At 38.4% G+C, this 27,584-nt stretch overlaps 1 protein-coding gene across 2 annotated transcripts; it reads left to right on the plus strand.

Annotated features, from left to right (window-relative positions):
- The first annotated feature begins 5,713 nt into the window (after positions 1 to 5,713).
- LOC119723930 (kinesin-II 95 kDa subunit-like) lies at positions 5,714 to 20,297 on the plus strand. 2 transcript variants are annotated; one of them, XM_038194841.1, is made up of 9 exons: positions 5,714 to 5,845; positions 8,634 to 8,751; positions 10,623 to 10,697; positions 11,081 to 11,183; positions 12,270 to 12,359; positions 16,264 to 16,327; positions 17,445 to 17,511; positions 17,912 to 18,038; positions 19,802 to 20,295. In XM_038194841.1, exons 2-9 carry the CDS (start codon positions 8,682 to 8,684, stop codon positions 19,893 to 19,895), a joined length of 690 nt encoding a protein of 229 aa, XP_038050769.1. In that variant the 5' UTR covers positions 5,714 to 5,845; positions 8,634 to 8,681; the 3' UTR covers positions 19,896 to 20,295. The 2 variants fall into 2 exon arrangements, with proteins under 2 accessions (XP_038050769.1, XP_038050770.1); XM_038194842.1 differs by lacking the exon at positions 10,623 to 10,697 and having other exon boundaries at positions 19,802 to 20,297.
- The last annotated feature ends 7,287 nt before the right edge of the window (positions 20,298 to 27,584 follow it).

The raw sequence follows: 27,584 nt of genomic DNA on the forward strand, positions 1-27,584 counted from the left end.
TGAAATGGCGGCAGCATGATAAAGGACTATTGGAACACCTAAGTCATGAAAAGGTCAACTCTAACTCTGGTATAAATCAATGTCAATTACTGGAAAAAAAATACATTCTTCGTCGTTAAATTTAACAAGACATTTAGTACCACGACACAATAACCCTTCAAATATCCAAACTCTCTTTCCAGATCAGAAGGCTAGTAACATTGAAATTGCGTCACATGTTTTTACAACTTATACAAGGAAAATCGGATAAAAACATGGTTAAAAAGATTGTATGGTGCACCGAACACTTTACTTCTTTAAAAAAGGATCCTTTTAGAAGTTCGGATCAAAGCACTTGCATAAATTTAAATGTGAAGTAATGCCTTAAAAGGGAAAGGAGAGAAGCCTATCGTTAATTCAATTGCGTCGCAGACCTGGCATTTGAGATAGAAAAGAGTCACAAAAGACATTCTCTTGAAATGTAATTAAATGGGGGCAGCAACGTGGGTGTTGTGCTCTTGCTGAAAATGGGAAGATGAAACGGATCTCCTTTTCAAGGTAAGCAAACTGAAAGGTAAGCAAAAGCTGTGCTAATTAGACTATGCAAGACCACAACACTCACGTGCCCCCATTTCATTACATTCCAAGACAATGTCTTTCGTGACTCTTTCTTTCTCAATATTTGCTAACCTTGTGCGTATTTTTCTTATGTACTGAAAGTCAACCAGGCGTTCTTCCACTGTCCACCAATGTTACACAAAGGCCCAGTGCCGTACAAAAGAAGAAACTGTGTCGTGAGACGGCTGCCGAGTTAGCTTAACATGCCCATAGGCGGGGGGGGGGGGGGGGGGGGGGGGTAGGTAAGGGGTATTTACCCCCCAATATGTTGTACAGACTGCCCTTTTCCATTCAAATGCCCTTTTTTCACCATTACATAATTTGTTAAAAGTGCCCTTTTTTGTTAAGAAGTGCCCCTTTTTCTGAACAAGTACCCTTTTAAAAAGAAGTGGTGCCCTTTTTTGTGTCATCGACCGTTTCTGGTGGGTTGTTTTGGTACTTCAAGCATGTATCGCCCCGAAGAAGCACCATAGGCCTATATATTGTCCGTTAGTATGCATAATCGTCGGTTTTGAACAGCGCCCCCTTCGACAAGTGGTATCAGCCCCCCCCCCCCCCCCTCCCTCACGGAGGCCAAGTGTCCGGAGAAAAAAAACGTGTCTCATTTCACCACGGATGTGCAAGTGCCCTTTTCAAGAAATGTTTACCCCCCCCCCCCATAAAAATGACCGTGCTACGCCACTGATGCCCCGAACCTTTACGAACTTATAGCCTTACACACATTTACTTGTGGGTAAGACCTTTGTTTTCTTTCTTTTGTTTCCCTTTCTTCCTATTGAAATCTCAAACTTCATAACTTTTCCCTTATGGTACAGATTGATTTCTAAAGACTTCCTTATTATTATGGGGTCTATTGTTTTATTGTGTTTCTACCCCATGAGGAACCCTGTGCATGTACATGTATGTGTCTCCCTTGTAAGAAACATTTGTATTTTTCTTTTTTCAAAAGGTTACTTCAAAAGGGGAACACTGCTCAATGTGTTGTCAATAGTTTTCAGGATTGTATCTAGTCTTTGTCTGTTGTAAGTTTCGTTTAATTTTTTCTCCATGAGGAGTAATCTTGAAAAAAAATTGCTGTATGTTTAATAAAATGATCTTATATCAACAGAAGTTTATCCCTGGGATAAAAAAAACCTGAGTTCTACCCTGAGATCCTCTCAAAACGATCCACTCAGCCATTTCGCTGAAGCTATACCTACTGATCTAAGCTAATTTAAAAATCGAGTAATTTATAATCTAATTTTTCAATTTTAAAACGGGAAAGTAGTTTCCTTGATCTCATGGAAAATCACTGACATATCGCAAGGGTCTGACATTTCATAGGTCTCACGAACCTCTTCTCAAGTAAAGATCTGAGGTCCTTTCATTACAACACCTTGATCGTCAATAAGAAGTCAAGGCCATTTTGCGGCAATTTTGATTCCGAAATTGAAAATGTGTAAATGGAGAGGACACACAAACGTCTAATAATAACTTCGCACCTAGGCGCCAAGATTGTTCAACATAATTCCAGTTAAATTGATTTCTTGTAAGTGCATATATTTTCCAACTGCATGCATTGATGAGATATCTAAAATCTGCAGGTCACCATAACGACGGTATTTAAGAGGGAAAACCACTCCTTGGGAGATAGACCTTTCTTTTATTTACAAACAGTAAAAGAATTTTAGGCAAGGCAAATATCCACACAAAAGTTATTAGCCTACTTTTGGTCCCTTTGCCTAAAATTGAAACTTCGTCCCATGGATGGTCAATTTGACCTTTGGAAAATTACTCGTATATAACTCTGTCAAAAATTATCAGATTTGGACATTTGATGTCTCATTTTAAAGTGGAAAGGCGTGTCTTTCAAATCATACCTACATTATTTATGTTGGTTACACATTCTACGAGTGACATTCCGTTGTATTTTATTTGGATTTTTTTTTATACACACCATACATGGCTAAGAAAAATTGAATTTGCTAGGGCAAAACAACGCGTGTGGGATTTTAAGTTTTCACGAAGAGGCAAATCTCTATGAAGATTATAGTCACTCTGCAATTAATTGTTCTATTATACTGTAAAAGGTACATCTTTGAAGTTTATGATCTAAGCTTTAATAGCTGTGTCAAATATTAGTCGGCATGTGCTCCAAAAATAGGCCAAATCTTTATTTTTAAAAAGTGATATTAAATGAAGGCTTTTGAAAATCATCATAGAATTATAAACAAAAAAGGAACTTAAAACTAGACATTTGGGAAGTGTCCCCTTGAAAGAAATAACCTGAAAATTTCACAATAAACTTCACAAAAACATTGCTACCTTCAAAATAAAGATGCCTAAAGTAATACTTCTTGTGTCAGATTGTCACCAACAATCGTGTAGAGTAATGCTGCAGGAGGACAAGACATCGTTTATTCATGAACCCTTCAGATCATATTCTTCAGTTTCATATATAGTCGTCAAACACAACACGGTGTTCAGTATCTGAAGAATAAAATACGCGACTTTTTGCGAGAGTTTCTCTGACATTGTTGGCCTGTCGCGATCGCACGCACTGAATAATTTAGACTTGACGTCATCATGACAATCTCAAATTGCCCATCGGAAATGGCGGCGGGTACCAGACCATGGTGGTTGCATCGGTGCTATATTCGCCTCTGTTGTTAATGTTATAGACATGGGATTTCAAAATAAAGTGACGCAAAGGTTGATTTTTTTCTCTCTTTCGAGGGTCTCACATTTTATGGATTTTGCAGTGGGGTAACTGAAATGGGGAGGGGGCGCGTGCCCCTTACCCCCCACCCCCACGCTTGTGTCACCCGGTCACAATTCGGAGAAGGCAATTAGTTTTTAATTGTTAAAAACCTATTGAATGGGCTGGACAACACATGGCACTAGCTACGGGGCGCTGTTTATGATACAAACTTACATCTTTTGCAAACTGCGCGCTTACAATACAACGGACGGTGCAGTGAAAGCTTTTCTGCTGTACGTTCTCCGTTTTTCAGTGCTGTTCATACAATTCATTTGGGTTGTTGGAAAGTTAGAAAATAACCTTTAATAGAATCGACATTTTTAATGGCCCATCATTAATTTTCCCCTCCCTCCGGTCAAAACGTGTAGGCATATAGACCTCCCCAAGCTAGCCACCCCGGGATTTACGCCCTTCAGTAGTAGGCCTATATAATAAGTTTTTAAATATCGGCAAATCTGCTGGAGAGCGTCGCAAAGTTCAGACCCCAAGTAGCCTATGGCTAAGTGTAGGCCTACAATCCTGGCCAAATCTCGCTAAGCCCCTACCCCCAGCCCCCGTTCGATGTTGTCTCTCATTGCGCATCAGCTGGAGAGAACAACATTGACCGGGGGAGCGGGGAGCGGGGGAGTGGGTGACCGTGGCAGGCTCAGGAAGTGTCCCAACCATTTTGGCCGGGATTGTAGGTAACGTTAAAAGACGAACTCGTTGTTCAGTGCACTGCCCTCTTAACACTCGAAGTGCTCGAATTAACCATGCTTTCGTGCACTTGCCCAATCTTACTCCTTATTGCCACTTTTGAAAGAAAAAACGATAAGTAGCTATAGCGGGTGTTTTTTTTAAGACTTGGATTAATGACATCTGAACATGTATAATTTGTGTTACTGTGGTTGACTGCAACTTGCCCACTGACAAAAAAAGAGGCCTAGCTGTTCACCACGACTTACACTCCCAGCTTGCAACTACGTCTTTACGAAAGCTGGTTTGGCGGGTTGTACCATGTCGATTTCATGCAGCTCTTCAATTTCCTCAAGCCTGATTTCTCTCCATCCGTTTGCATGCCCGCTCGACTTGTGCTTCAGGTGGACATCGATTTCCCCTAAGCCTAGAACTCCGTGCTTTTGACTGGGTAAGTCAAGCATTCAGAGGCGGATGATTTCCGAGAAGGGACCGGGTGATTGAACAGAATAGAACATCAACGGGGGAACGAAGCAGGTTGGGTGCTAGCCATGGGCGTCGCCAGGATTTTTTCTAGAGGGGGGCAAAAAATTTTTTGCCAAAAAATGCTTGTATTTTTCAACACACTCTCGATTTATCAGTTTTAGAGGGGGGCAGGGACATTTTGCCCCCCCCCCCCAACTCATTAAATTTACACCACTTTGTCTTCGCGCCTCTTTTTCTTTTTTCTTTTTTTTCTTTTTTTTTTCTTCCTTTTTTTTTTTTTTTTTTTTTTTGCTTTTCCAGGGGGGGGGGGGGCAAGTGCCCCCCTTGCCCCCCCCCCTCGCGACGCCCATGGTGCTAGCGATAGCTTCTTCTTGTTTTTACCGGCGATAAACCTTTGTATATCCCTTGAACGCACTGTATTTCTAGGCTTGTAAAAATACATGTAAAGGTTAAATCTGGACATGGGTCAATATTGTTGAACTTGGATACGCAAAGGAAACGCTCATACAAATACGATATTTTCAACGTGAAAGGTCGAGTGAGGCTTTCCAGTTTAGCTTCCTCAGGACGGGTGTACTTTGCTCCTCAATCTTGTTCATCCTCAAATGAAGAAAATCAATTCTGCAAAATGCGGTATAACGTTCAATGAACTTAACTGCAGTCGAAAGTACAGTTTAACTGCACGCAGTAATAGACTCAGACATACGTCACAGGCTTAATTTGCTGCATGTGCGCTTTCCTATGGGAGCTTAATTGGTGGATCTCAGCTCCAAAGCGTGACGTCATGCTGTCTTAGGTCTATTGAGACAATGCGCTTGAAGACGCGTTCACCACGAAATGATAATACGTTTGTAGTTCGAAAGATTAGCTTTACCCTTCAAATTTAATTTTCTTATTTTACTAGGTGCACGGATCGTTCTCAAGCATTATGAACTCACGCAATTTGAGTCATTAAAGGCTCGTTAGGCTCATTATAGTGGTTTGACAACAAGCCATTCTATAGTTCGAAAGCAAAGTTGATCACTTGAATTGTGCGACCGTTACCTCCACTGATCCCTACATTATACTGACAGTACTATAATACAGATGTGGTTCCCCCCCCCCCCCCCACTCCACCCCACCCCCACACTTTTTGCATAAACCTGTACCTGCTGGACAACGCCCTCTGTTGAGCACCTTAATCATTTTAGATGGTAACCGCACGGTTTAGTTTGCACTCGCGCATATATGGAATGAAGAAGTGCGGATACCAGGAACATTTTGTTGTTAACGCGCAATGTCAAAATTGTTGCGAATCGTCGTCTGCACTCGTGAATTTCTCCTGCCCAACGTGCGCTTAATTTGCAGGTTTGTAAAACGATTTTCTTTATGGTAATTCGTCAGGGGATATCAAATATAATGAGCACATAGTATTGGCCTGATTTTATTGCAACTTTACACACAAGTGGAATAATCCGCACGAACTTGTTTTTAAACTCTGCCCAGATTTCGGACAAGTTTCCTTTTGCCTACACCTAGCTGGCCCAGGGCGGGGGTGGGGGATAGGAAGGGGGGAGGAGTGAAGGTGTGCCAAACGACATGCTCTGCTGGGGGGGGGGGTCCAAAAATTGTAAAGATATAGTGGATATTTTGCCGGCAGTAGAGTAGGCTCCCACAGTCCCACTCCAGCAAGCTAACGTTTACTAAAGCCAGGTTAGTAAATCCCTATCAACAGATGGCGCTGTACTCTCTAAGATAGGGCTGAATTATAAGATAGGGCTAGCTGGAGTTACCCAGCCCTGAGTTTTATCATTGGGTTGTCTATTATTAGGGCTGGAGCGAATTTTTCTCGTAACTTGTAGTATTTGCAAAAAATTTTGGAAAATGTTCAATTTTGTCCCCGTTACACACTAATTGCAACTGCAACTCACCCCAAACTTGCCTGGAATAACCATTACACAGGTCCTTGAAGTAAAAAACGATCCACGATGAAGATTCAGCCTACAATTGCAGTGAAAACAGGAGGAATAACCGCTAACTTGACAACCTTGCTGGATTGGCCAGGACCGCTATTGGTTTGTGCACAAAACAAATTGTGTACAATGAATGGCGGTCGATTAACCGGCAGAGAGAGAGCGATCGCTGTCAACTACTCGTTTTTGCCGGCTGCGCTGGCTGTTGGCGCATGACGTCACGCGGAAGCGTAACACCCGATGACTGTTTCATGCACTAATATGAGGTTTACCACTCGCATCGATGCTTTGGTACTGGAACCGCAACCAATAGTGCATGAAACTATACAATTTGTTTTGTGCACAAACCAATAGCGGTCCTGGCCAATCCAGCAAGGTTGTCAAGTTAGCGGTTATTCCTCCTGTTTTCACTGCAATTGTAGGCTGAATCTTCATCGTGGATCGTTTTTTACTTCAAGGACCTGTGTAATGGTTATTCCAGGCAAGTTTGGGGTGAGTTGCAGTTGCAATTAGTGTGTAACGGGGACAAAATTGAACATTTTCCAAAAAATTTTGCAAATACTACAAGTTACGAGAAAAATTCGCTCCAGCCCTTATAGACAACCCAATGATAAAACTCAGGGCTGGGTAACTCCAGCTAAGATAGGGCCTATATTAAATTACCACCAACGATTGTGTAGCAACTGGAATAAGCAACAGATCTCATGAGTGGGAAGACCCGGGTTCGATCCCGATCTCTGCTGGCGACATTTCTAAGGTTTTTTCCCCATTCCCAAAAAAACAGAATATTCTTCTTTTATTATTTTAAGATAGTGGATATTTTGCCGGAGGTAATGACGGCAAACTAACGTTTACTAAAGGTTTGCCGGCGGCAATCCATATCAACAGAGGGCGCTGTACTCTTTAAGATAGGGTTGAATTATAAGATGTATTAAATTCCCACCTTAAGTTGTGTAGCATGTTTGGTGTGGTGGTTAAGCAAAGGCTCTAGTAAGCGGGATGACTCGGGTTCCATTCCGACCGCAGCACATTTTTAAGTTTTTTTTTCTCATCCCCCCAAAAAATAAGAATATTCTTCTTTTATTATTTTAACATGTCTCAAACATTTTTTTGCAGAGTATTACATTTTCTTTTTCAGATTTGTGGCTCTGGAGGATTTTTTTTAAAAGGGAAATAAAGTCCGAAATTATAAAATGGTCTGAATCCCATCTTGTGAATACGAGGTAACAACGATAATTTTGGCATGGAGCCAGACTAAAACTTGTCACCGGAAAATGTTTAAGTACAAAAAAACAGTAACTGCGCATGTTCAGTGCATATCCGGCAAACTAACGTTTACTAAAGGTTTGCCGTCTCCGGCAAAATATACACTGCCTTATTTTAACATGTCTCAAACATTTTATTGCACTTGCAGAGTATTTGTGGCTCTGAAGGATTTTTTGTAAAGGGAAATAAAGTCCGAAATTGTAAAATGGTCTGATTCCCATCTTGTGAATACGAAGTTACAAAGATGATGTTGGCATGGAGCCAGACTAAAATTTGTCCCTGGAAAATGTCTTAGGTACAAAAAAACAGTGCTTAACTGCGCATGATCAGTGCATATCCGGCAAGCTAACGTTTACTAAAGGTTTGCCGTCTCTGGCTAAATATCCACTGCCAATTATAAATGAAAATGGAAATGCTTTAAAAACATGAAAAAGTTTAAGTTCCAAAATGTATTCTCAAATTGCCAGGTTATTTATGCAGGAGCATCATAGATTTCAACATTTTCCGGGGAGGGGGGGGGGGATAACGCCCGTAAGCCCCCCCCCCCCCACCCTCCCGTAACTGTGAGTTCATGTTCTATAAATATCCATCAACGGGATGAAGCCTTTTCGCTGTTTCAAATGCGCGTGTGCACAACAAGAGTTTATGATAGTTGTTCTAATTTGCATATCTAAATTCTGCATTTACTTCAAAACAAGAACTTTTCTTTGATTTCGTTGGTACCCGCTATGCCTATGATTTTGCATACATGTAGCGAATTGTTTTCTCTCTCCTGAAACTAAATCGTTGAATGTGATGTGCACACGCGCAGTTGAAATAGCGAAAAGGCTTATTAAGCCTGATTGATACTAATTTTTAGTCACAAGCTAGTATGCCTAGCTTAATTTTTGGGGGTTATCTTATTTCTTTTCGCACAGCTTGGATCTTTATTACTGGTTCTGGAGTGTGTTAATATTCATCTAACCATGGTGGAGACTGCAGGACCTACTTTTGGTATCGACGTCATCAAAAACAGCATCAAAGATCTCCAAGAAGGTATAACAAAGTCTCTCTCTGTCTCTCTCTTCCGGTGAAGTACAGTCCACGATCCGGTGTATTAGGCCCCAAAAAAAAAATAGTTCTGAATTTTTTTTTTTTTTTTTTGCCAATTTTTGTTGTGTACGATCATATGGAGGCGTCAGCGTGAAGTGAAGGGTAAAAGGTAGAAATTAATGGTTTGGGTCTTTTTTCTCATTTTTCCAATAAAAAAAATAGGGTAGGGGCTGTCGGAATAGGGTAGGTAGGGAAACCGGAAGCAGAATTTTTTTTTTTTTGGCCTTGCGTACTGCTCAATGCAGTCTCTGTTCAATGCACAGTAAAATCACTTTAGTACAGGGCGAGTCAAAAAAAGCAGAACCCAAACCCAAACCCAAACCCAAAGAAAGTTATTTCATATTAAAAAAAAAAATATGTAGCACCAAAAATAATTTTGACTGGTAAGCCAATTTAATAAATTACTTTAAATGAAACAAAAACTACTTCAATTGCTCAATCCCTTCAAATTATATCACCAATTAAACGAAATGACCCAAAAATCTGTTTCGTCTCAGAATGCGATTTCAAGAACAGTCATTACAATTGTTTTCAAACATCACCAGCAGTAAAACCTCAGTTTAAAAGTAAAAAATATTCAACAAAGTCCTTTTGAAGGCCCGTCTTTAAAAAAAAAAGTGGATTTAAAAAATCCTAATATTAGCCAAAGCAGGGTTGTTAATAAAAATATTGTGTGCTACAGTTGTTGAAACAGGTAGTCTATGCTGTGTTATTTTCTTTGTTGTTCCAAACAGTCAGAACACACAATTAATAGCTTTTTTGGACGAAACTGATTCTGGGGTCATTTTGTTTATTAAAACAGTTATAAAATTTTAACGGATTGAGCAATTGAAGTATTTTTTCATCTAAAAGTAGTTTAAAATTGGCTTACCAGTCATAATTATATTTGGTGCTGCATTTTTTTTTAAATATGTATATTTCTTTGGGTTTGGGTTCGGCTTTTATTGACTCTCCCCGTATAATTTCAAACATAAAGCGAAAAAAAGTAAAACTAATGCGAATGGCAAGCACGAAGGCAGAACCTTACTTTGTTGCATTCCTTTTGCCATTTCTGTCGTTTATATGTGAAAGGACTTTCTACTGAAAATGCAAAGGTTTTGTTCAAGGGAAAATTTCTCGATGAGTACTGAAAACAAGGTATGCAGTTTTCAGAATTTACCCATCCTTGTAAGATAGGGTAGATCATGCATCATTTGCGATTTTGTTCCGTTTCAAGTGCAACAAAAGTGCTCAAAATCTAAAGACGGGTGCTTAAAGGTATAGTCCATCATTTGTAATTTGTGCATTTTGTTCGTTTGAAGCAACAAAAGTGATCAAAATCTGAAGAAGGGGGCTGAACAACTAACCTGATAAAGTTTTAGCTCAGCTTCAGCTGTATATTTTGAGAAAAACAACATTCTAGGATCTCGATTTTTAAATCCAAAGTTGCTGAATCTTGTTTTGAATTGGGCCCAAATTCAGCGTCCGAGACACGTTCTCACTGAGCTGATTGCAGCTACGCGATGTCGCACACTGATCCGACGAATTATAGCAACAGCGCGCATGTGCGTCGTTTCAACCCTTGCGCGCGGTTCGCCGAATAAAAAAAAAAAAAACTACTAACGGAAATTTCTTAAGAAGCACCGTTGGAAAGGCCTTCTTTCGTTGATTTCCTCAAAATGACAGCTTGCCAGAAAGAATCACTTCACAGGGAGTTTAGTGACATTATCATCTTTTAACCAAGTATGCTTTTCAACGATAATTTTGTCAGTTAGTATTTGGATAGCTGCAAATGATGTACTCTACGTTTAATCATTTGTTGCTCTTTTTGGCAGAAAAGGAAAGGAACGAAAGAAAATTATCGGAAGCAAGATCCAAAAGGAAAAGGCTGGAAAATAAATATGAAACAGGTAATTGACATTAACAGTAACATCAGTAGCGGAACACTTTGTAGTAAAATGTTTGAAATAATTCCTTTAGGTAGGGATGTTTATCGGAACCAGGTACCCAAGTACGTTACTATACCCAACCGTTGATGTCAGGAACCGGTTCCAGATTATGGGATCGGGTACCCGCAACCAACTTTAAAAATTACTTAGTAACTTCTCAGACAATGAGAAAGGAAGCTTTTGAATGCCATTGGTGGGGAATTTTCAAAATGATAACCAGGCTACATGGGAAAACAAAACAGATATCACATTTTTGTTTGTACACAGCTCTATAGGAATGTCTCCCTAATTAGAATCATTTTGGGTTATTTAATATTATATCTTGCCTTGCATTGTCTACCCAGCTTTGAGCAAATTCAACCAGGCCACGGACACCAAGGCAAAGATGACAGACACCTTGAAGGTTGCCCAGTACAAGGTGGACCAGTCCCAGGCAGCTATAGAGGGGTAGGTCCCCAAAAAATTAAATTATAGCTGTCATCAAGACCGTTCTATGACCTTTCAAGAAGTTAATTAAGGTAAATATACAACATTTAATACTGAAGGGCTAAACCTAATTTGATTTATATCACCCTGACGCAAAATTCCATCTTGTAATAGTTTATGCCGTACCCGCTGCTATGTACATCGGATTCAAATTGGCCAACCGATCCCCTTAGCTCAGTGGTCGAGTGGTAAGACATCTGCACTAGAAAGCAGGAGGTCTTGGGTTTGAGTCCCACCCGAGTGATTTTTTCCAACTTTCACTTGGGAGGTAACATACTGAGTATACTGTGTTTAAACATCGGTGAAGGGCAAAGCCTTATTTGATTTATATCACCCTGACGCAAAATTCCTCTAATAAACACAAAACTTTAAACAGGTCATTGTAAAAAATATTTGCTGTAAAATGCTCATGCCCAAATCCATCCATCCATCAAAAACTACTTCTGGAAGCCTGCAAAAGTCCTACTTTTATCCTGATTTTGTCCTCCAAAGTCCTACTGTTTTCTTGTTGTTTTTGAACATTTTAATCCTCCTGGCTTTTCACAAGTATCACCCGTTATCCACGCAGCCCAGATTCCTGTCTAACGTCTGATATATCAAAGCATGCAGATTTATGCGATCTCGCGCCTCAGCCAATCGGAGTCGACTTTGCTAAATCGTGATGTCATTTCATTCCCAAATCAGGACTAAACGTTTGGTTGGTCAATTCGAATGCAGTGTTCTGTAATGCAACAACAGCCGGGCGCATTATCGCATAACATGATATACAGAGCGCGTGACGCAGGTCTTTTTAATCCATTGTCTATAACGCGCAACGGGTGAATGACCGAAGACCAGATATAGAAAGCGCCCACTGATTGGTCAAAATCTAGGAGGTCAAAAGGCAGGGTCTTGCCTAATTAATCAGCGAATCTGCTCACATATCATAGACCCATGGCATTCGCCATGGGTCTGTTACATAGACTAGCTTTTCACCTGGGTCTGCTTGAAAGCCTTAGCCCAGGAAAGTATCTCGACATTATTGAATTTCTTTTTTTTTACTCCCAGTCAACAGAGTATCAATCAAGAGGTGAAACAGAGAGTTTCTCACCTCAAGGACAACTGCAAGATGGAGGAAAGGCGTCAGCAAGAAGAAAGGTAAGACAGTAAACCTCTCGGTTATCTTTGTTTCTTGTCCACTTTGAAGGTAGTGTAGACCATCTGTCATTGGTGCATTCCGTTTTGAAGCAACAAAAGTGCTCAAAATGTAAAGACGGATGTTTAACAACTCAGGTTGGTGTACTGGTACTTTCCTCGCCTTCCACCGCTGTGACCCCAGTTCGAATCCCGCCCGGGCCAATATGTGGATTGGGTTTTCCCTGCCTGATTCTGTGGGTTTTCCCCAGAATATTCTTCTGGGCTTTTCCTCCCACCTCTGAAACTGTAACTTCCTATTGTCTTCTCTCCGCAGGTTTCTTCAGGCTTGCGAGTTATTATTCCACGTTATTATACCTTTTATCACACCTTGAGCCTAATGCAATGTCTTGGGTTTTCAGTCCCTGCCTGATTCCGTGGGTTTCCCCCAGAATATTCTTCTGGGGTTTTCCTCCCACCTCTAAAACTGTAATTTCTCCCCATTGTCTTCTCTCCACAGGTTTCTTCAGGCTTGCGAGCTACAGCGCCTAGGGCGCTTTTGACTAATCCTTGGTTTCATTACCAGAAATGATTAATAATAATAATAATAATAACTAACCTGATGATGCGTTAGCTCTGTGAATATAAATGAGAACACACATGGGAGAATTCAAGCACATAATAATTAGTGTCCTGTCGACTTGTAGTAAAAATTCTGTCCATGTTACTAATTACGTAAAATTGACAATGACCCATAATTTCTAAAGTATCGAGAAAGTCCTCTTTATTTTTTTTTTACGCATGATCATAAAGGCCTCCGGAATGTACAGGGTGAGTAAAAAAATTTTTAAAAACCAAATATCGGGACCATTGTTTTAGTGAAGTTCTGCATGTAGCACTTTCAAAATCTAGGATATAAAAGCCCAATTCATAGGCTTCTTTTAGTACAAAAATCATTCGAATCACTCATGCACTTTTCAAGTTCTGTCCACGGATCACAAGAAGGTAAGTGTTCTTTCAGCAAAACAAAACAAATCACATAGGGATGTGTGTGAATTGTTTTCGTTTGCTGAAAGAATGCACACTTTTTTTTGGTGTTCCGTGGACAGAACTTTAAAACGGTGGTTGTGTTTAAAATTCCGTAACCTGAAAAGTACATGAGTGATTTGAATGATTCTTGTACTAAAATATAGCTTATGAAATGGGCTTTCATGTCCTAGATTTTGAAAGTGCTGCATGCAGAACTTCACTAAAACAACAGTTCCGACATTTGGGTTTCGCTTTTTTGACTCCCCCTTTACAGGACAAAAAAAACTGAACAGAATATCTTGCTTTGCTGTACCCTCCATTGCCCCCTCTCAAATCCCAAATTTGCAGTCAACTGTACCCCATTAATGTGGAAATGTATTTTTTTAAACAAAAAAGTGGTATGAACAAGTTATTATCCCTTTTATCGCACTTCGAGCCTAGTGCCATTACGTCTTGACTGTTGGAGCATCTGCAAATCTTCAGGGCATTTTGTTACAGAAAATGTAATCCAAACATAATAAGATTTTTGATGGGACTTGTGAAAAATTTACACCTTTCCAAGAAATAAAATATGCATGCTGTTATTGCCAGGCTTAAACGGTGCAAAAGCCATTATGCTGTAGCCATGTTTGTGTTTTTCTCAAAATTACAAATGGTGGATTTGAACAAAATCGTAGAATTTCCGCCCGATGGAATAAAATCTGGATCTCATTTGGGAGGAAAATATCTTTTACTTGGGAAAGGATCATCACAGATTTTGTACGGGACACAAACAAATTGTAATAATAACTCCGTCGGCCTAGCGGTTAAGAACACCGGACTCATGCTCTGGTGTTTCAGAGGCAACAGTGGCGTGGGTTCGAGCCCGCTGGGTGGACACTTGTGCCCTTGAGCAAGGCACTTCACCATTATTGCTTCATCCTTAGGTTGGGACGTAAAGCCGTAGTCCCATGTGTTGTGTAATCCAAACCGTAAAAGAACACATTTATCGCTAAGAGAAGGGGTTTGCCCCGGTGTTTCTGGTCTCCTGCATAAACTCCCACGCGGAGTATTTAGGAGATGAACCAACCAAGAACCAAGAACCATAAAGTGTACATGTATTGGGGGGGGGGGGGTTGATTGTTAACATTGCATACACCATGCATACGGGGGGAGGTGGGTCCAAGCGGATGTGTAGACATGCAGAGAGTAATGTTGTGCATCGGGTCGGGTTGACCAGGCCAAACCGACCCAAAACATTATCAACAGAATCTGAACCGAAACCGATCTGAACTCCCCAAATCTAACCTGCATGCCGTGAATCCTCTTTTGAAAGAAAACCTGACTACCCTATGAACATCTGATCCCTTAAATTTTCATTAAAAGTCTATTTCTCCGTGAAAAGAATCTTTAAGAGATGTTTCACGGACATTTACATCTGGCTTATATAGGACTAATCCTGTAAGGGTATTTTCACTGTTTTTTTAATGACCCTGGCCACTGAGGATTATCATTGGTTATAGATGGGTCTATCTCCATGGGTAAACAAAGGACTCTCTTAAGGGTGTTTTCACGGACCCCTAATCTGGCTTAATATGTTGAAAAATCCGTGAAAGTTTAGTTAACTGTAATTTCAAGGGAAAATGGCTCTTTAATGAATTTTTAAGGGATGAAGATAGCGGCCTTATATTCAGGTTTTTGAACCAGGTTTTCTGATCTCTCTTATCGCAAGATGTATCTCCTTATGGCAGTTTTGCACCAAATGAATGACTTCCACCAGCAGGGAACAATTAGTATCGCTTGACTTAACGACTTGTTTGACTTGCCTGAATCATCCTTAGTGGTCTAAATGCACCTACATTTTTCATGAATTAAATATCAAACTTACTACATGTATTCGTTTTCAAAACCATGTTTTCTTTCTTAGATTAATACTGAAATTGATGCACAAACAACAGAAATCATGAATTTGTCGGTCTGTGTATAACTTGTATGGGGTTTCAAAATGCCTATATCCAGCAGGTGTAAGCAGTAGGGCAATTCCACGGTTACTCACATTACATTTTTGATGTACTTTTGAGTTTCCTTGGGCTGTAATTACCTTACTGAAAAGGTTTAATAACTGTTATCCCCATGGTAGATAGAGTAGATCTAGACCTACCTAAGCACCAAAGATGACATTCAGAAAAACGTGTTATGTATGATAAACAAGACGCACAAAATCGGTTACTCACGTTACATTTTCATAACGTGAGTAACCGATTTTGTGCGTCTTGTTTATCATACATAACTCATTTTTCTGAATGCCATCTTTGGTGCTTAGGTAGGTCTAGGTCTACTCTATCTACCATGGGGATAACAGTTATTAGACCTTTTCAGTATTAAGTAATTACAGCCCAAGGAAACTCAAAAGAACATCAAAAATGTAATGTGAGTAACCGTGGAATTGCCCAGTACCGTTTGGAGCTGGCTTCCTATGGTGTAACTGTGTGAATGCCTTAAGGGAATAACCAGATATAATGTTACACTGGGCTCAGTCAAAGATAAACATCGAAAGCCTGGTATGAAAAGGGCCCAAGATTTTAAAAGGGATTCACCTCATGGACCCGACAAAAATCAAGCAAAAACCGACCCGAACCCAACCGACAATTGTGTACATTTTTTTTTTTTTTTTTTTTTTTTGGTACTTTGTACAGCCCTGCGTATTACTTGGACGACTTTGTGATTCAGGTGTCGTCCTGGGCTTAAATGTTCCTCGCTTTGTTCTTGCTTAATAATGTTTTCTATTCTGCTTGAATAAAGGTTGATATAACACGTATGCCATGTGAACAGGGGGGAGGGGGTTCTAAATAGTTGGCATTTGGTTGAATGGAATTAGTCCCAGTTAGGGTATAATGTAAATGTATCTTTTCTTTTGCAGGGAATTGCTTGAAGGCAAACTGGCGAGCTTGACAGAGTTGTTTCACATGGGAAAGGATTTTTACGTGGGTATTTTTCTGTGATAGTTTCAACTTTGCATAAGTGTTTTACACTAGGTTCAGACCAAATGAAAGTCTAGATTTGAAGTGCATCAAAAGTCCGATGTCTGAAACAATTAGGAGCGACTTGACGCGCTCGATGGCGAAAGATCGACTGTTGGAGTCGTTAGAACGACTCAGGAGCGACTTGGTTTCACACGTCGCTCTAGTCATGAGCCGAACTCAATGCAAATGTATGTAAATGTATGTAAATAAGTAGTGACCTTCAAATATAAGGACTGCAGGGGATGTGCTTAACGCGCAACGCAGTGCTTATAATTGAAAAGTTTTCTTTTTGCAGATTTAATCCTTTCAAACACGAGATTTCGATGTCGTGTTACAGAGCAAAAACTTACAATAAATGTACGTCCCACTGTCGCCCCAATACAACACAAGATACATTTTTTAAAGCGGAAAACCGAGACTTCCAGTATCCATGTTATACAGGCACGGCGCAGTCTTGAAATACAAATTGTTTGTCTATGGGCGTGACGTACAAGAGATAACCGGAGCGCACATGGCGTACGTGCGAGCTGTCTTCTTCAATACGCGCGCACTTCGTGCAGCACGCTCTCATCAGCATCGATGCATCGATTACGTATTCTACACGGCCAGGCGTTTGCGTAGTGAAGGAACGCGCATGCAGCCTATACATCGACGCTGCACAATGCAGGCTTGTTGCTAAGATCCCGCGTTTGTTGGTTTGTACACAATACTCCAATGTATTAAGTTTTCCTGTCTGAAACCAAAATTCTAATAAGGTCGACCTAGAGTCGCTCCTAATCTATTTGGTTCGGGGCGACTCTGGAACGCCTGTCTGAACGGGGGGTAACATAGCCAACTTTTGATGTGAAATTTAATGTTAAAATAAACACCACAATTCATTCAAAGTTTGTACTTTTGCTCTATTTTCAAATGAAATGAAATGGAATGTATGTTTATGTAAATGATTAGGCCGACATTTTTTTTTTCAACTGTATCGGAAGGAAGTAGACCGAAGTGGTGAGCAACTACCACTTTCAGATCAATTACATTTCTCTTGAGGAAAACGTAAAGTAACTTAGTCTTCTCAATTTGCACCCAGGTTGATCAGTCATTGCAGGATGAAGTCAGTGTGGCAAAGAATGACATGCAAAACCTCACCTCAAAAGGTACCTACACAGGGTGGATAAAAAAAAAAAAAAACGAAACCAAGATCTTATTGCTAATTGGAACAGAAGTAGGGCACATGTGAATCAAAGGGAGATATCCTCTGTTAGGGTTGAATCTCCTCTTTAAAATGACACCCTGATCATGTCATTACATTCACGGTTGACTGAGCAGTGACCAATTTTATGAAAGGGTCTATTTTAATAGAGAATTGCGCCACTTTTCAATTGTGGTTTTTGTTGTGTCATTTAATGTCACATAGTGAAAGGCTATGGTTGCCAATCAAGGCAGGTGGGGGAAAAAAGAGATTTTACCATGAAAAGTGACACAAGTCTCTAAATAGACCCTTTAAATAGGGTTTGCCTAATCGTGTTACTCATCACATTCTGATTTCCTTGACAGTGCATCAGATCGACTCAGAGGCAGAGAGGCTAGTGGGCCTGTTTGAAGCCATGGAGATAGTTGCCAAGAAACACCAAGCCGAGATGGGTCTCCTTGAGATACCACTAGAGACCCAATATCGAGATTTGTAAGTTGCCTCTGCAGGCTTTTAAGCCCAGGTCACATATTTACGGTTGGAGCTATGAATATCCATGGTTTACCAAGAATCAATCGATCACGATGAACCGTCGAGGTTCGTGGAGAAATCAACTTTCTAAAAAGGCACTACGGTTTCAGGATAGATAGTCACGACGGTCTTACTGTTACTCTACGAATACACCACGGTTTGTCAAGAATATAGACGGATTGGTGAAGAATATCGACGGTATTTCTAGGAATAATGACATTAACGCCACGGTTGTCTGCGATTGGGTCACGGATGACCAAGGTTCTCCTCTGAATAAAGCGTGGATATTCGTGGTACAACCTTGGCAGAACCCTACCACATCCGGGCACATCGGTAGGAAATTCATAGCGAATTCATAGAGATTTCTACCACGAATGAGCTACGAATCCCCAAGAATATGCATGAATAGCCACGAATGCCACTACAAATAAGTACGGTTGTCCTACGGATGTCCCACGGTTGCACTACGGATTGATGTTCATGACGGTTCACCACGGAAGTTTGAAACAGTTTAAAACTTCTGTGGCCCCTCCACGAATACCCAAGGAAGATGACGGATAACCACAGATGTAATAAGGAGGAAAACGGAATTTTAAACCGTGGAGATCTCTAGCGTCAAACCGTGCATGTGTGACTTGGGTTTTACATACATTTTGAAAGTTGTAAACTTAGACTTGGGCCGTGTTTCAAGGCTATAAGCAAACACCCTTCACCAGCCTCATGGTAATCATACTTCAAAAGTTAGAAAGGACATTTTGCCTCGTGTTGCCCATAAGCAGCGATATTGTGATCATAAGCTCAGAGCCATGCAATTGACCCATCGCCGTCTGCCAGTTAGCCAGGCCCCTTAGACAACTCCATGGAGTTTTTGTACAGTAAGTTAGTCTCAGATTTTGCGCATTCCACGTCCATTTGTATATTATGTAATTGGACAATATTTCACCAGCTGCATTGACGCGATTCGACAGGGTGAGTAAAAAAAGCGGAACCCAAAGCCCAAAAATATATTTCATATTTACAAAATATGTAGCACCAAACACAATAATGACTTGAAAGACAATTTCATAAGGTACTTTTAGATGAAAAAAATACTGAAATTGCTCAATCCATTCAAAGAATATCACCATTTAAACGCAATGACCCTAAAACCTGTTTCGTCCAAAAAAAAGCAGTTTATTGTGTATTCTGACTGTTTGGAACAACAAAGAAAATGACACAGAATACTTGTTTCAACAACTGTCAACAACTGTAGTACACAATATCTTTATTAACAACCCTGTAGGCAAACAATATGATTTATAAAATCCACTCTTTTTTTTTAAAGACGGGCCTTCCAAAGGACTTTGTTGAAAGCTTTTAACGTTTTAAACTGAGGTTTTATCGCTGGTGATATTTAAAGATAAGTGTGACGACGATTCTTGAAATCGCAATTTTGGACGAAAGAGCTTTTTAGGGTCATTGTGTTTGAATGCTGATATTCTTTGAACGGATTGAGCAATTTCAGTAATTTTTCATCTAAAAGTAGCTAATGAATTAGGGGTTTGGGTTCCGCTATTTTTTACTCACCCTGTATCACGATAGGTTTAATTGGACTCACCACCAGGGTAATGGTGGTTGCATATAACCAAGTTACAATCATGGTTTTTGTCTATATGGCTTTTTGACACCCAGTTAGTTTCTCTTGTAGTTTATTTGAAAACCTCATTGACATTGGTTTGTTTCAGAGAAATGTTTGAGCGGGAAGTCAAGCTTGAAGAGCAAGAGCTTATCGACATGAAGAAAACGGAGAGACAGCTACTCGCCCAACTTGAGGAATGAGGACACTATTTTTGACCTCTTGTGTGTCAGCACGTGCAATTTTACTGGATGCTTCTACCTGCCTTTTCAGTTTTCTTTTTAAGGTGAAACCTCACCTTTACATGTGTCTGAGATATTCTATAAATTTGGGTCCACGTTTTTTGCTTTTCCTGTTACATCTGACATCTCTGATTTTGTAATTCTGGAAGCACTCCTGACCTCTAACTTCAGGATTGTTGGGGTAAACATATTCTTTCTCAAAGAGTGATTTTGTAAAACAAACAACCTATCCAACAAATAAAGATGAACAGGGGCAAAAACGTTAGTTTCTTTTTCGCAAAAAATGAATGATTTTTGCCCAAATCTTCAAAATTTGGTGTGAAAGGGTATTGATTGATGTTCCTCTTGCATCCAGATGAATTTCTGCCTAGTTTTGAGAAAAAGTCAGTTTTGTGCCAAATTTGACTAAAAAATGTTAGGTTCAATCATCCATTATGTTAACCTTACATTTTCAGTCAAAATTGGCCAAAAATTCATCTGGATGCAAAAGGAACATCAATCAATACTCTAACACGCACAATTTTGAAAATTTCGTCAAAAATCATCCATTTTTGGAGAAAAAGAAGTTAATTTCTGAGGGATTTTACCTTGAATTTTCGACGGAATTGCCCTTTAAATAGCACATCTGTCCAGAAATCGATTTGTAATGCGTTCTTGGGCCCCGATGGCATCGTTCTAGCATCTTTCAAGCAATTTCATTTTTTGGAGAAAAAAAATTGCAAAAAATGTTAACCTTTTATTTTTAGTCAAAATTGGCCCAAAATTGACTTTTCTCAAAACGAGGCAGAAATTTATTTGGATGCAAGAGGAACATCGATCAATACTCTAACATGCACAATTTTGAAGATTTGGGCAAAAATCATCAATTTTTGGAGAAAAAGAAATTAATATTTTTGAGAAATTTTACCTTAAATTTCGATTTTACCTTAATTTTCGATGGGATTTTGTTAAAATTACCTAAATGTGGCAAAGTATTGGTTTGTTTTTTCGTGAACATTGTTCAGAAGAAATCAATGTAAAACAGTAAAATATTTCACAAGTTATGAAGAATACAATGAGAAAATGACACAAAGCTATTGAAAAGCAAATCAGCAAATATGGAAGTGCGTGAAGTTGTGTGGTGTAACATAGTATTTAAATTTTAATAACCTGTGTTAAATTTAATATTTCTGAATATGAAACAAAGTTTTAACAGTTCAATATCTTTATCTTGGTTTGTTCAGAGTTTGCAAAAATAAAATTACAAATGCAACACTTTATGATGTGTGACAATAAGTGATAATTTTGTTGTTTATTTAAGTGTGTAATAATAATCAAATTGAAATTCACACAAATTTAATTCAGCTATTATTCATGTTGCATAAATGCTCAACCCTTTTGCAGAACAGAACCTAGATGTGGGGAAATTTTCAAATCGTATTTAAACAATGCAAAAGAATGTTTCAAAACTATTTACAACCGAATCCATTTCACGTACACAACCAATCTTGACTCAAAATCATCTGCATCTCTCTAAATATACACGTTAATATGGGAATAACTGTGCGGGGATGTGAAGTTACAAAGAATACAAATACATGTACCAGTAAGGTAAATAATCCCAATTTTCACTTTGTTGCAAGCCCAATGAAGTAAATGCACAGCATATAAGACCACAAACATAAAACATGCATGAACATGCATGACCAAGTTCCACCCTCCAGGGGTTAGTTAACCTTACATTTTTAGTCAAAATTGGCCAAAAATTGACTTTTCTCAAAACAAGGCAGAAATTCATCTGGAAGCAAGAGGAACATTAATCAATACTCTAACATGCACAATTTTGAAGATTCGTGTAAAAATCATCCATTTTTGGAGAAAAAGAAATTGATCATTTTTGGAGTGATTTTACCTTAAATTTTCGACGGAATTTCCACTTTAATACCACATCTGTCCGGAAATCGATTTGGAATGCGTTCTAGGGCCCGTAAGGCATCTTTCTAGCAACTTTTAAGCAATTTTATTTTTTGACCAAAATTGAAAAAAATACAAGGGATTAGCCTTACATTTTTAGTCAAAATTTGCCAAAAATTGCCTTTTCTAAAAACAAGACATAAATTCATCTAGAAGCAAGAAGAACATCAATCAATACTCTAACAAGCACAAATTTGAAGATTTGGGCAAAAATCATCCATTTTTGGAGAAAAAGAAATTTAATTTTTCTGGGATTTTACCTTAAATTTTTGACGGAATTTTCCTTGTAATAGCACATCTGTCCAGAAATCGATTTGGAATGCGTTCTAGGGCCCTTAAGGCATCTTTCTAGCAACTTTCAAGCAATTTCATTTTTTGGCCAAAATTGAAAAAAAAGCAAGGGGTTAGCCTTACATTTTTAGTCAAAATTGGCCAAAAAAATGACTTTTCTCAAAACAAGACAGAAATTCATCTAGAAGCAAGAGGAACATCAATCAATACTCTAACATGCACAATTTTGAAGATTTGGGCAAATATCATCCATTTTTGGAGACAAAGAAATTTATTTTTTGAGCGATTTTACCTTAAATTTTCGACGGAATTTCCCCTTTAATAGCACATCTGTCAAGCAATCGATTTGGAATGCGTTCTAGGGCCCTTAAGGCATCTTTCTAGCAACTTTCAAGCAATCTCATTTTTTGGCCAAAATTGAAAAAATGCAAGAGGTTAGCCTTACATTTTTAGTCAAAATTGGCCAAAAATTGACTTTTCTCAAAACAAGACAGAAATTCATCTAGAAGCAAGAGGAACATCAATTAATACTCTAACATGCACAATTTTGAAGATTTGGGCAAAAATCATCCATTTCTGGAGAAAAAGAAATTTAATTTTTCTGCGATTTTACCTTAAATTTTCGACGGAATTTTCCCTGTAATAGCACATCTGTCCAGAAATCGATTTGGAATGCGTTCTAGGGCCCATAAGGCATCTTTCTAGCAACTTTCAAGCAATTTCATTTTTGGGTCAAAATTGAAAAAATTCAAGGGATTAGCCTTACATTTTAAGTCAAAATTGGCCAAAAATTGACTTTTCTCAAAACAAGACAGCAATTCATCTAGAAGCAAGAGGAACATCAATCAATACTCTAACATGCACAATTTTGAAGATTTGGGCAAAAATCATCCATTTTTCAAAAAAAAGAAATTTATTTTTTGAGCGATTTTACCTTAAATTTTCGACGGAATTTCCCCTTTAATAGCACATCTGTCAAGCAATCGATTTGGAATGCGTTCTATGGCCCTTTAGGAATCTTTTTAGCAACTTTCAAGCAATTTCATTTTTTGGGCCAAAATTGAAAAATATGCAAGGGGTTAGCCTTACATTTTTAGTCAAAATTGGCCAAAAATTGACTTTTCTCAAAACAAGACAGAAATTCATCTAGAAGCAAGAGGAACATCAATCAATACTCTTAACATGCACAATTTTGAAGATTTGGGCAAAAATCATCCATTTTTGGAGAAAAAGAATTACATTTTTTGAGCGATTTTACCTTAAATTTTCGACGGAACTTCCTCTTTAATAGCACGTCTGTCCGGAAAACGATTTGCAATGCGTTCTAGGGCCCTTAAGGTATCTTTCTAGCAACTTTCAAGCAATTTCATTTTTTGGCCAAAATTGAAAAAAATGCAAGGCCTTACATTTTTAGTCAAAATTGGCCAAAAATTGACTTTTCTCAAAACAAGACAGAAATTCATCTAGAAGCAAGAGGAACATCAATCAATACTCTGACATGCACAATTTTGAAGATTTGGGCAAAAATCATCCATTTTTGGAGAAAAAGAATTACATTTTTTGAGCGATTTTACCTTAAATTTTCGACGGAACTTCCTCTTTAATAGCACGTCTGTCCTGAAAACGATTTGGAATGCGTTCTAGGGCCCATAAGGCATCTTTCTAGCAACTTTCAAGCAATTTCATTTTTTGGCCAAAATTGAAAAAAATGCAAGAGGTTAGCCTTACATTTTTAGTCAAAATTGGCCAAAAATTGACTTTTCTCAAAACAAGACAGAAATTCATCTAGAAGCAAGAGGAACATCAATCAATACTCTAACATGCACAATTTTGAAGATTTGGGCAAAAATCATCCATTTTTGGAGAAAAAGAATTACATTTTTTGAGCGATTTTACCTTAAATTTTCGACGGAACTTCCTCTTTAATAGCACGTCTGTCCTGAAAACGATTTGGAATGCGTTCTAGGGCCCATAAGGCATCTTTCTAGCAACTTTCAAGCAATTTCATTTTTTGGCCAAAATTGAAAAAAATGCAAGAGGTTAGCCTTACATTTTTAGTCAAAATTGGCCAAAAATTGACTTTTCTCAAAACAAGACAGAAATTCATCTAGAAGCAAGAGGAACATCAATCAATACTCAAACATGCACAATTTTGAAGATTTGGGCAAAAATCATCCATTTTTGGAGAAAAAGAATTACATTTTTTGAGCGATTTTACCTTAAATTTTCGACGGAACTTCCTCTTTAATAGCACGTCTGTCAAGCAATCGATTTGGAATGCGTTCTAGGGCCCGTAAGGCATCTTTCTAGCAACTTTCAAGCAATTTCATTTTTTGGCCAAAATTGAAAAAAATGCAAGGGGTTAGCCTTACATTTTTAGTCAAAATTGGCCAAAAATTGACTTTTCTCAAAACAAGACAGAAATTCATCTAGAAGCAAGAGGAACATCAATCAACACTCTAACATGAACAATTTTGAAGATTTGGGCAAAAATCATCCATTTTTGGAGAAAAAGAATTACATTTTCTGAGCGATTTTACCTTAAATTTTCGACGGAACTTCCTCTTTAATAGCACGTCTGTCCAGCAATCGATTTGGAATGCGTTCTAGGGCCCGTAAGGCATCTTTCTAGCAACTTTCAAGCAATTTCATTTTTTGGCCAAAATTGCAAAAAATGCAAGGGGTTAGCCTTACATTTTTAGTCAAAATTGGCCAAAAATTGACTTTTCTCAAAACAAGACAGAAATTCATCTAGAAGCAAGAGGAACATCAATCAATACTCAAACATGCACAATTTTGAAGATTTGGGCAAAAATCATCCATTTTTGGAGAAAAAGAATTACATTTTTTGAGCGATTTTACCTTAAATTTTCGACGGAACTTCCTCTTTAATAGCACGTCTGTCAAGCAATCGATTTGGAATGCGTTCTAGGGCCCGTAAGGCATCTTTCTAGCAACTTTCAAGCAATTTCATTTTTTGGCCAAAATTGAAAAAAATGCAAGGGGTTAGCCTTTTATTTTTAGTCAAAATTGGCCAAAAATTGACTTTTCTCAAAACAAGACAGAAATTCATCTAGAAGCAAGAGGAACATCAATCAACACTCTAACATGAACAATTTTGAAGATTTGGGCAAAAATCATCCATTTTTGGAGAAAAAGAATTACATTTTCTGAGCGATTTTACCTTAAATTTTCGAAGGAACTTCCTCTTTAATAGCACGTCTGTCCAGCAATCGATTTGGAATGCGTTCTAGGGCCCGTAAGGCATCTTTCTAGCAACTTTCAAGCAATTTCATTTTTTGGCCAAAATTGCAAAAAATGCAAGGGGTTAGCCTTACATTTTTAGTCAAAATTGGCCAAAAATTGACTTTTCTCAAAACAAGACAGAAATTCATCTAGAAGCAAGAGGAACATCAAACAACACTCAAACATGCACAATTTTGAAGATTTGGGCAAAAATCATCCATTTTTGGAGACAAAGAATTACATTTTTTGAGCGATTTCACCTTAAATTTTCGACGGAATTTCCCCTTTAATAGCACATCTGTCAAGCAATCGATTTGGAATGCGTTCTAGGGCCCGTAAGGCATCTTTCTAGCAATTTTAAAGCAATTTCATTTTTTGGCCAAAATTGAAAACAATGCAAGGGGTTAGCCTTACATTTTTAGTCAAAATTGGCCAAAAATTGACTTTTCTCAAAACAAGACAGAAATTCATCTAGAAGCAAGAGGAACATTAATCAATACTCTAACATGCACAATTTTGAAGATTTGGGCAAAAATCATCCATTTTGGGAGAAAAAGAATTACATTTTCTGAGCGATTTTACTTTAAATTTTCGACGGAACTTCCTCTTTAATAGCACGTCTGTCCAGCAATCGATTTGGAATGCGTTCTAGGGCCCGTAAGGCATCTTTCTAGCAACTTTCAAGCAATTTCATTTTTTGGCCAAAATTGAAAAAAAATGCAAGGGGTTAGCCTTACATTTTTAGTCAAAATTGGCCAAAAATTGACTTTTCTCAAAACAAGACAGAAATTCATCTAGAAGCAAGAGGAACATCAATCAATACTCTAACATGCACAATTTTGAAGATTTGGGCAAAAAATCATCCTTTTTCGGAGAAAAAGAATTACATTTTTTGAGCGATTTTACCTTAAATTTTCAACGGAACTTCCTCTTTAATAGCACGTCTGTCCGGAAAACGATTTGGAATGCGTTCTAGGGCCCATAAGGCATCTTTCTAGCAACTTTCAAGCAATTTCATTTTTTGGCCAAAATTGAAAAAAATGCAAGGGGTTAGCCTTACATTTTTAGTCAAAATTGGCCAAAAATTGACTTTTCTCAAAACAAGACAGAAATTCATCTAGAAGCAAGAGGAACATCAATCAACACTCTAACATGCACAATTTTGAAGATTTGGGCAAAAATCATCCATTTTGGGAGAAAAAGAATTACATTTTCTGAGCGATTTTACTTTAAATTTTCGACGGAACTTCCTCTTTAATAGCACGTCTGTCCAGCAATCGATTTGGAATGCGTTCTAGGGCCCGTAAGGCATCTTTCTAGCAACTTTCAAGCAATTTCATTTTTTGGCCAAAATTGAAAAAAATGCAAGAGGTTAGCCTTACATTTTTAGACAAAATTGGCCAAAAATTGACTTTTCTCAAAACAAGACAGAATTCATCTAGAAGCAAGAGGAACATCAATCAACACTCTAACATGCACAATTTTGAAGATTTGGGCAAAAATCATCAATTTTTGGAGAAAAAGAATTACATTTTTTGAGCGATTTTACCTTAAATTTTCGACGGAACTTCCTCTTTAATAGCACGTCTGTCCGGAAAACGATTTGGAATGCGTTCTAGGGCCCTTAAGGGATCTTTCTAGCAACTTTCAAGCAATTTCATTTTTTGGCCAAAATTGAAAAAAATGCAAGGGGTTAGCCTTACATTTTTAGTCAAAATTGGCCAAAAATTGACTTTTCTCAAAACAAGACAGAAATCCATTTAGAAGCAAGAGGAACATCAATCAACACTCTAACATGCACAATTTTGAAGATTTGGGCAAAAATCTCCATTTTTGGAGAAAAAGAATTACATTTTTTGAGCGATTTTACCTTAAATTTTCGACGGAACTTCCTCTTTAATAGCACGTCTGTCCAGCAATCGATTTGGAATGCGTTCTAGGGCCCGTAAGGCATCTTTCTAGCAACTTTCAAGCAATTTCATTTTTTGGCCAAAATTGAAAAAAATGCAAGGGGTTAGCCTTACATTTTTAGTCAAAATTGGCCAAAAATTGACTTTTCTCAAAACAAGACAGAAATTCATCTAGAAGCAAGAGGAACATTAATCAACACTCTAACATGCACAATTTTGAAGATTTGGGCAAAAATCATCCATTTTTGGA

The sequence above is a fragment of the Patiria miniata genome, unplaced genomic scaffold (assembly GCF_015706575.1).
Source record: "Patiria miniata isolate m_02_andy unplaced genomic scaffold, ASM1570657v1 HiC_scaffold_17, whole genome shotgun sequence".
In the NCBI taxonomy this organism is placed as follows: domain Eukaryota; kingdom Metazoa; phylum Echinodermata; class Asteroidea; order Valvatida; family Asterinidae; genus Patiria; species Patiria miniata.

What these genes read in the sequence shown, in the direction of transcription:
- LOC119723930 (XM_038194841.1), top strand. Translation starts at nt 8,682, where the DNA reads ATGGTGGAGACTGCAGGACCTACTTTTGGTATCGACGTCATCAAAAAC. An exon ending in CATCAAAGATCTCCAAGAAG is followed by an intron (nt 8,752 to 10,622) that starts GTATAACAAAGT and finishes TCTTTTTGGCAG; the next exon opens with AAAAGGAAAGGAACGAAAGA. An exon ending in AGGCGTCAGCAAGAAGAAAG is followed by an intron (nt 12,360 to 16,263) that starts GTAAGACAGTAA and finishes TTTCTTTTGCAG; the next exon opens with GGAATTGCTTGAAGGCAAAC.